Source organism: Cryptomeria japonica, chromosome 5, assembly GCF_030272615.1.
Source record: "Cryptomeria japonica chromosome 5, Sugi_1.0, whole genome shotgun sequence".
In the NCBI taxonomy this organism is placed as follows: domain Eukaryota; kingdom Viridiplantae; phylum Streptophyta; class Pinopsida; order Cupressales; family Cupressaceae; genus Cryptomeria; species Cryptomeria japonica.
This window is the reverse complement of record NC_081409.1, coordinates 293,318,319-293,329,085: the sequence shown is the minus strand read 5'-3', so window position 1 is coordinate 293,329,085 and position 10,767 is coordinate 293,318,319. Positions and strand designations below refer to the sequence as shown.

General features: G+C 34.3%; 1 protein-coding gene across 1 annotated transcript; it reads right to left on the bottom strand.

Annotated features, from left to right (window-relative positions):
• Positions 1 to 219: 219 nt before the first annotated feature.
• On the bottom strand, positions 220 to 2,144 carry LOC131045818 (uncharacterized). The gene has a single exon (XM_057979474.2). It carries the CDS (start codon positions 1,923 to 1,925, stop codon positions 246 to 248), a length of 1,680 nt encoding a protein of 559 aa, XP_057835457.1. The 5' UTR covers positions 1,926 to 2,144; the 3' UTR covers positions 220 to 245.
• Between the last annotated feature and the right edge of the window lie 8,623 nt (positions 2,145 to 10,767).

Sequence of the window (10,767 nt, the reverse complement as noted above, 5' to 3'; positions counted from 1 at the left end):
CATGATCCAATTCATGATTTTCAAAGTAGAAATAGTTCTTTACAAATAACATCAGAATAAGTACAAAACTCCCACATGGTGTCAGCATGCCTCATCAACCCAAAAAGGGTAAGTCAGGAATGAGATTTTGAATCAAAACTCACAAAACAAATTACAATTCATGTGCTTTGCTGTGGTATTAATTTATTTTTTAAAAATACACCATAGAAATAAACCAACTTGATCAAAAAAATTGAATTAATCTCCTAGAGTCGTGTACAAGACAAATCAAAATCCTCTGGAGCAATTTGCACAATCCAAGAACTAAGAGTTCTCTTGGTCTCAATATTGTTCACAAATGCCAATTCATACATACTACAAATATTTAACACAACATTCTCATTCAATGTAAGAACAGGCACCCTCTCAAGTGCATTCTCTAGCACTTTAATGGATCCAAGCAAATCCCTAGAATACATCAAACAGAGAGCCTTGTTATTAGTGGCAACAACATCACCTGGATCTCGATCCAACACTTCTTCATACTCTCTGACCGCTGCTGTATAATCCTTTTCGACCAAATACTGAAGAGCTTTGTTACGGTGTATCATATTTTTAAGCACTTCTGGGCTTGATGAAAATGGCACCTGACCTTTGTCCACAATAGCCTCAATTCTAGAAAAAATAGTCCTTGCACCATTCAAATCACCCAGCTGCAGCTGAAGATAACCAACCCTTGAGAGCAAGAAGGGATCCAATGGCTTTGTCTTGAGCAGCCTCTCGAGCCACTTCATGCTTGTCACGTAATCTTTCTGACTAAGATGATGCCTCAGAATTGAGTTTACAACAAGCTCTTCTCTCCGCTGCCACCGTCTGAGACTTGTTGCCAGAGCTGAAAATTTTAACTGAACTTGAGTTGTAGACCCTGTGGATGCCATGCCAGACACAAAGTCACCAAAATCCTCATCAAAACTATTCGAATGATGATCACGAAAACTATGACCGCTATCGTGTCCCACAGGCAGCCCATCTGTCAGATTCCCAGCACCAACATCCACATGGCTGGGCTCGTCCAATTTGAGTGACTCAAACACAGAAACAACTTCGCTGCCATTCAGTTGCTGCTGAATTGATGTAGCACCAACAAAATCCAAACCACCCGAAACCAAACCCGCCTGCTGAATTGGAGAACTAGGAACAAAATCCAAGGCCCCAGGAGACACACCCTCTTTTATCCCCACTGGATTCACTACTACGGCCCCCTCCTTCTCTGCAGTTGAGGATGTAAAGGGGAAAGGCACGGAAGATGAATTGCATTTCTGCACAGTTTCCAGAATTTCAGATCCCTTTTCTATGGTTTCGGTTCCTCTTCCTAGGGTTTCTAGGGTTTCAACACCTTTTTCTAGGACTTCGGTGACTTCTTCTACGGTTTCTGAGCCTGGCCTATCGTTTGACAATCCGACCAAATGCTTATCCGTTTTTATCTTAAATTCTATTGCAGTGATCTTATTTTCAACAAATTCAAGCAACCCATATAAACGATCTATAGTTTCCTGCCTGCTAGCGAGCCTGTGGGGCATCTCAGCGTGCAGCCACCTCAACGAAAAAGGAATCATGGAACCACACATACCCTGATAAAAAGAGCCATGGGATTCGTACCTGTACTTAGGATCCTCAAAGTTTCCGAGGGTGTCCAATTCATCGGCAGCTTCTCCATATCTTCTGAGCTTGGCGTTAGCGAGCACATTGTAGGCCATGTATATCAGATGCTCGTGGGGCTTCTGCAGGAGACAAAGCTTGCGCGCCTGTGTAACCTTATCCAGGATTGTCCGCCATGAGCCCTGGCGTGCCAGCTCTTTGAGAGCTAAAATGTCGTAACAGAAGTCGTTCAGAGATGAATAGCTTGGTGGGTGGAGGAGTGGATCCATCACCTTGCTGCTATCCATGGCGAACTCTTCTTGGAGAACTTTTTTCAAACAGGTTTTCTGGTCTGTGTTTTTCTACGAAAACAATTGTCCCTGTCCTCTTCAAAAAGATGATTTTTTGCCCTTCTTTGTGAAATTTAATGAATGTTTTTGTAGGTGAACTATTTTAATAACAGTCATGAGGCTTCCCTCGACCTTCCTCTAAATTGCACGCAAAGGGATTCCCTGTCACTTTCATATGAATTGGTAACAAAGACCAGCAAATTATACCAGCATTTGTTGGGATCTTTTTCTTTTTTTTAATCTTTTTGTTAATTGGTGTTTCTTTTCAATGGTTAGGAGTATTTTTTAAGTTCAAAGTTAAAAATACCTTTTTAAAAAAAATATTTATTTTTTTTGTTGTTAATTTGTTTTGTTGATATTTATTATATTTAAAAATTTGGAATTACATTTTTATTATTAGATCACATGGATTGAATGGTGGAATGATGTGCTTATTTGTTTCTTCTTCTTTTTTATGTAGAGGTATAAGTTAGTGTATTTTTACTAATGGGCATATGGAACCACCAACATAGAGCTCCATCTCACCATTGTCAAGCTAGAAGAGCAAACTTTCGCATCCTCTCTATATTTTTATGTTGTCAAATTCTATCAACAAAAGAAGATTGTGGATAATCACTCTACCAAAGGAACCCAAATAGAAGCTCATCTTCACTAGTTCAAAGTTGGAGATAGAATTTCTAAGGAGTTTTTCTAGTCTCTAAGAGTTCACCATACTTCTCATATGGTCAAGATCATCATACTTCTCATATATCAAGCCCATCAAAGTGGGATCTCAACTCTTAGAGGAGTTTCACACCATTATGCAAGCTTGTGTTCATCACCTTGAATAGGTTTTCAAAGCCCACAAGCCATCTCAAAAGTGATCAAGTACTTTCATTAGTGTATTTAAGTGGCACCCTATTAGGTTTCACAGTCTCAAAGAATTTGGTGTGAGAAAATTTAACTCAAGATCTTATAAGGCCTTATTCCTTATGGATAATGATAAAGCTCCAAGATGTGATGGATTTCCATGTGACTTATATTAATCTTCTTAGGATATGGTTAGTAATTATCTTTATATAGTCAATCTAAAAGCATATTTTTCAAATTTGTAAGAAAAATAATCAATAAAGGAAATATTAAAGTTTATACTTATATTAGAGTTCTAAAGGAAATGGCAACTAATCACCTTCCTCAATGGCTCTCACAAGATCATTGTTAAGGTTCTTTCTCTCAAGTTGTTACGAGACTTTTTCCCATGGAAATAAATTGTAATAAATATAATTAAATAAATGTAATTATGAACATTATTATAGCTATGAAAGTGTGTAATTTTTGGTAACCACCCTTTGACATTATATAAACCTGTGAATTAATAAAGAAGGAGAGACGGGGAGAAAATAATAGAAGAAAAAGAAATTGAAAGAAGCAAAAGAGAGAGGATAGTTAAGGTCTGGTGGTTGGGAATTGGGCATTGGAGAAGGGGCATGCAATGTGTGTCCAACTCGGGGTACATCGTACACCTGGGAGTGTCCTGGGCAGGGTTGTGTTTATTTCATGTCATGAAGGCATGTGGGGTTCTGTGTAGGAACTGTGTCCTCCTAGAGTGCTTTCTTGCCTGGAAACCCTAGGCCTATAACTAATCCTTTATGTGCGGGAAAGCAGCCTCTCTGTGATTGACAAATATGTATTAATCAATTTCATATAGTCATTGCCCTAATGTTTCACTACTACAAATTATTATCTCAATGTTTTATTATATATATATATATATATATATATATATATATATATATGTTTATAAAGATTTTCTCCTTGAATGTATTTAATGTATAAAATTTATAAGGTTATATTTCTAATGTTTCTTTGAAATAAATTTATAATTAATTTATCTATTATTACATTTACTTTTCTAAATGTATTAAATGTGGTATTAAAGCATTATAATAAATAATAAATTATATTGCCTTATTGTCAAGATTATTTATATTAGGTGAAAAGGTTAATTACATTGGGTTAAACTTTAATATTTGGTTTATTTAATCTGCTGGTAATATTTAATTAACCATAGAGGAAAAGTACCATTACATTTGGTATCAGAGCCAAATCGATCTATAAAACCAAACAATAAGAATAAATAACTAATGGGATTAATATATCTTGAAAGTTTTACCTATAACTATGTGATAAATTTAATCTTCAAAACAAATCACAATTGAAATTTGCAAAATTTTATTTGAATGGTAAATTGATTGGTAACTTTTGACATAAAAATTTTAAAAAATAAAAATTAAGGAGAGCCTCAAAGAAATTTACCTAGGTGATAAATTTACAACTTGGAAATTACATTAGATTCTCTTATGAAGATTTCCTCACTGTTATGAACAAGCGATTTAGAAAACAATGATCTTGCATATTTAACTTTGCCAGAAATTGTTGTCATGACTAGCAGCAAATCATGCCTAATGGGTATAAACAATAACCAATTGATTAATTTCTGCTTCATATCACTAACAAAATTACTTCATATGTGTTAGGGCTACTACCCTAAATCTTATAAATATTACCTCAATTCTTCATAAGCGCTAAGTTCACCCAAAACTTTTAAATCTCCATATAGCATATTTCCACAAGAAAGATTTCAATATAATGATTTTCACAAATCTTTGCAATGTAGGGTTGTCAGATTGTCAAATTATGACCAACTGATCATATGCCTTGTTTGTGCATCCACTTTTCGCATGAATATAATGGAAAATGCCTCTCTTCTCGATTTTATTTAGTCTCATTATTATATCGTTGAAATCTTTAATTCCTCTTTTATCCTCTTTTGTTCATTCTTACACGAAAGGATTAGTGTTTTAAATGTCTACTTCTCATGTCTAGTCATTACTGACTGTTGTTTAAGCATCCACATTTTCCATACATCTCTAATGTGTGAGGAAAAATCTAACCTCTGTTAAGTCTAATGATTGTCTTTTTATTTTTAATTTTTATTTCTAATATCTGATATATAGCGCAATATTACAACGCGAATCTATTTTCCTTCTATTTTATCACATTAGTGTTACCAGGCATCGCCACCATAACATGGGTCCACGTTCAAAGGAAGGAACAATTCGGAATAGTTCACATTATCTAGAAACAATCTCTTTTACAAATTCTTTGAAAATGAAGTTAGATGCAACTATTATATATATGTTTGTATGCATGCTTGGACGTTTTGGAGTAGATAAAATTATGTGATTTACAAAGAGAGAGAGAGAGAGAGAGAGAGAGATCCGCATTAACTTTGCCTTTTGCAACTCTCTGAGGCCATTAAATTAGATGATGCATTTCTATCCCTTGTTCTAAAAAAAAATTCAGTAGTTCCTTGTTGGATTCCCAACTTGATATTTGTTGCTCTTAGCATAAAAAATCCAAATTGTCTTGTAAGGAAAACAAATTGGATAAGAAAAGGAAGTACATTTGAAAGTAAAAATATATATGTTTAAATACTTGAAACAACTCTAAGTTAGAGAATCTCCTTAAGACAAAAATTTTGGTAAAGACCTTAGGAAAAAGGGAATTGACCCATCACAATGGCTTAAGAAAATGATTGAAAAGCTTACGAAGACCTAGAGAGTGATAATATGATGAAACTATAAAGATCTGGTCAACTACTGAGAGGGGGGGGGGTGAATCAGTAGATAGAAAATTAACTGGGATTTCACCAAACTTCTTTCCAACTCAAAAACAACTCACAAAGTTTACCGGTTTAGACACTTTAACAGAACTGCAACAGCAATGTCAAACCTTACCGGTTGACCTAATACTTCAGTGATATAATGCAACAGATTTGAAACTTAAATATCCTTCAACCAAAACCTTAAACCACTTCACTAATACCAATAATAACATGTTTCAGATCATTTCCAATCATTTAAATATATCTATGCAGATTTACCAAGCATTCATATCAACCATACCAGAAAAAACACATCCAGAAAATCATTCACCACTTGACACAATGATTTTTCATGTGGAAACCCAAATGGGAAAAACCACAGCGGGGATGAATACCCACAAGTATTTTGAACTCTTCTGAAGTTCGCCCTGTTAGGAGACAAGCCTCGTTATAAGCTTATACAATAATGTTCTGTTAGGAACATATTCAGATAAGGACCACCCAGTTAAGGGATTGACTACAAATACCCTGTTAAAGATAATACCCTATTAAAGGTAACCTCAGTGGAGGATTTCAAATCCAAGCTAATGGATCACTTGGTTAGAGGATTTCAACAACAAGCTTGTTAAAGCTTACCCTGTTAGAGGATTTCAAACTGTTGTAATGGTTAGAGAACAACAGGTTCTAGACCGATATAGAAATAACACTTCCTTGTTGAATCAAATCCTTTACCGCTCCTATCTGCCTTCACATCATTCTGCAGACACACCTCCTGGTTCAGCAACAATCACTTCCACACTCTATCAAATTACCAACAACTCATTGAATCAAATCATCGACCTTATAAGCAAATTCATTAGGTCGGTAACACAACACAAACCGTAAAAATCTCATAGAGATTACAAAGACATCAGTTCAATCTTGACCGTTAGATTACATGCAATCAAATTTACATTCTCTTAGACATCTATGACTGCTCCTGGATCATTGCACTTTGATTCTTGTAACACATCACATGTTTGTCACTTCATACCATGCATTTGATTATTCCCAAGATAAACAGTTATCTTTATGCACCAAAACCTTTTCAAAACTCATCACGTGCAACATGCTTACGTGGCATCTTCATCACCGATCATCATTTGGTCATAAATCATCACAACCAATCTCCAAGATCCATCTATTAGGGTTCTACTTCTCAACTGGTTAGGATTATCGGTTGATCTTCACTGCTTCATTACTGGTTGCTTTACTGCTTCATTACCAGTTGTTATTGACATCAATGACAACACTATACTTCATCAATGCAATCTTCATGCAATGCCAACAGAGGGAACCAATCAAGTCCTACTAAATGAAATCGTTGAACTAGCAGCTCAAGTCAATCAACTTAAGAAGGAATCTATAGAACAAAGAAAACAACAAGAGATGTCAATCTCAAAAGGCAAGAAAAGTTCTCGATCAATACGACATCAAAACAAAAGAAAGGAAAAACATAGAACAAAAAGTAAACAACGACGAGAATCATCCGAAGAGAGTGACAATTCTGAATCAAGCAACTCTAACACTTTTGAATCAGAATCCTCATAAAACATATTTAGCAAACAAACACAATGAGATTTACATAATTTTTCCCGTAAAATCAAGCTACCTGAATATAGTGGTGACACTAGTACAGGAGAGGAAGCAGAACATTGGTTGACTAACCTAGAAAGATATTTTGACTTACAAAACACAAGTAGCTATGCTAGAACAAAGATCGCCACCTACCAATTGAAAAGTAGTGCATTCAATTGGTGGCAAGATACAATTAGATCTTTAAAGCTATGAACTGATATAGCAAAATGGTCACAATTTAAACAATTATTTCAGTAGAAATATCTTTTTGATTACTTTTTACAAGAAAAGAAGAATGAATTTTTTTTAATTGAAACAAAGGCTACAAACTGTAAGTGAATATAAACAAAACTTTGAAAGACAATAGATTTGTACCATTCATCGAAGGACATGATCGTGTTGTTAGATTTATCAATGGTTTAAGATATGAATACTAGTCTCAAGTATGGTGCAACAAGCCACTATCAGTGGATGAAGCTGCACAAATTGCAGAAAAATTTGAAAATTATCATCAAATTTCAAGACAAAAAAGAGAAAATCGCAAAAGAAATAGGGAAGGATCATATAAGAAAAATTTCAAACACGAAAGACACTATTCCAACCAAAATATAGTTCAGTGTAGATCCACCAATATGTCCCATTTCAACAAAGACCACAAGACATCATCAATAATTCAATGTTGGGCTTGTGATGAGAATCATCTTCAGCGAAATTGTCCTCGAATGCACCCTTATTGTGGGAAATGTGGCAAGAACCATCTTAAAAATGATTTTTCATGCAACCCCCAACAACACCAAAATCAAGATAATAAAGTTTCCACCCCTTCCAACATGAAGATTTATGCAGTTGTAGATACAGGTATGGTGCATTACCAACCTTCTTTAATTGAAATCAAAGGTTCTTTAAATAATCATCCCATTATTTTTCTTGTTGATTCAAGAAGTAGTCATAACTTTATTTCTCCTAGGGTTGTAGCACAACTAAAGATTGCATCTAAATCAATAGAACCTTTAGATGTTGAAATGGAAAATGGTAGAATAGTTAGACAAACAGGTGCAATTATTGAAAATTTAAAATTTGAATTAGACAACCTTGTAACATATGATCATTTTCACATCTTAAATCTAGGTACGTATGATGCTATTCTAGGTATGAGTTGGTTGGAGAAAAACAAGGATTTCCTAGGTTGTGAAAACAAACAAATTATGCTAAACTCTAACATGGGGACATGCCATATTTTATAGGGGGAGAAAAGACCTCTTCACATCAAAACCATTTCAGCAATGCAAGTTAAGCGTAGTGCAAGGAAAATTTGTAAACTGTTGTGTGCTATGCTTTTTCAAACAAGTGATAAATTTAAAATAGATATTAATATTAAACCTATGGTGCAAGAATTTAAAGATGTGTTTCCCGAAGAATTAAATATCTCACCCCCTAAATGATCTGTAGAACATGCAATTGATCTAGTTCCCAGGGCAGAACCTATTTCCAAAGCTCCCTATCGACAGTCAATCCCTGAATTAACTAAATTAAAAATCCAATTAACGCAACTACTTAAGGAAGGTAAGATAAGGCCAAGTGTCTCTCCATGGGGTGCACTGGTATTATTCGTTAAAAAGAAATATGGGACCATGAGGTTATGCATAGATTATAGACAACTTAACAAATTAACCATAAAGAAAAAGTACTCCTTGCCTCAAATTGATGACCTCCTATACTAGTTACATGGTGCCAAATGCTTTTCCAAAATAGATATACGGTCAGGATACATTAAATTCGTATTAAAGAATCTGACATTTCCAAAACGACATTTTGAACACTATATGGTCATTATGAATTTGTGGTAATGCCTTTTGGTCTAACTAACGCACCTGCAACCTTTATGACCTTGATGCATGATATCTTCCGATCATTTCTAGATGTATTTGCTATCATATTTTTGGATGACATATTAATATACTCAAAAAATGAGCAAGAACATGAGCAACATTTGAGGATGATACTAGAAACCTTACGAAAACACAAATTATATGCCAAATTAAGCAAGTGTGAATTCTTTAAATCAGAGGTATCTTATTTAGGTCATATAGTTTCAAAAAAAGGTATTTCACCAGATCTTGCTAAGATTAAAGCAATTCAAGATTGGCCTATCCCCAAGGATGCTCACAAAGTAAGAAGTTTCCTAGGATTGTCTGGGTTCTATTGTCGGTTTGTTAAAAACTATTCAAAAATTGCTGCACCTTTAACCGACCTAACTAAGAAAGATCAAAATTATAAATGGATTGATGAATGTGATAAGGCTTTTGAAACATTAAAACCATTGCTAACAACTGCACCTACTCTTTGCATCCCAAATTTTAGCAAACCTTTTGTTGTGATTATAGATGCATGTGGGACAGGTATAGGTGGTGTTCTAATGTAGGATAACCAAGATGTATGCTATGAATTAAGAAAATTATTACCTGTCGAAAGAAAATATCCTATTCATGATCTTGAATTATTAGGGATTGTTCATGCCTTAAAGGTTTGGTGACACTATTTATTGCGAAGCAAGTTTATTTTGAAAACAAACCATCATAGTCTTCAACACATATTTACTCAACCTCAACTTAACATGAGACAAAGAAGGCGGATGGAACTCCTAACTAAATATGATTTCACTATCCAGTATGTTCCTAGAAAAGAGAATGTAGTGGCAGATGCCTTAAGTCGAAAAATATTATGTGTTAATGCTTTGAAGTTGGTAAGGAGCCAATTTGAACATGATATCAAATCCAAATTACCTATCAATGACTATTTCCAACCAATTTATGAAGGCCTCCAAAATAAATCCCCTAATGTCCATTTGAAAGATTGATTAGAACAATATTTACTAAGTAGCAATGGACTCCTCTATTGCAAAGGAATATTGTGTATTCCTAATATACTTGGCATTAAATCACAAATATTGAAAGATTCTCATGATATACCTATAGCCGGACACCCTGGATTTCAAAAAGCCTATCTTTTAATCAAGAAAAACTACTTTTGGCCTCAGATGAAGAGTGAGATCCGTACTTATGTACTACAATGCTTAACTTGTCAAAAGGTAAAAGTGGAACAATGCAAACCTCCTGGCCTCTTGCAACCCTTGTCTATTCCAGAGTGGAAATGGAAATCAATTAGTATGGATTTCATCACTGGATTACCTCGAACCCTAAAAGGTCATGATTCTATCTTTGTAGTAATATATCGATTAATCAAAATAGCACATTTTCTACCCATCAAGATAAAATCTTCTACTTCTGACATTGCCCACATATTTGTTAAAGAAATTGTTAGTGTAGACACATAAATCTGTCCGCTTAATTAAATGAATATGTAATATTTATTTGATTATTTAACCATCAGTCAACAGTTAATTAAATTGATATTTAATTAATTCATCTTAAACCTCTTTTTCTATTAATTAAATAAATTATTCAATTTATTTAAATTAATCATTAAACCATACTCTAACAACTAATTAAATGAATAAAGCATATTTATTTAAATCTC

Coding starts and splice junctions, on each gene's coding strand:
- LOC131045818 (XM_057979474.2), bottom strand. CDS start 1,925: ATGGATAGCAGCAAGGTGATGGATCCACTCCTCCACCCACCAAGCTAT.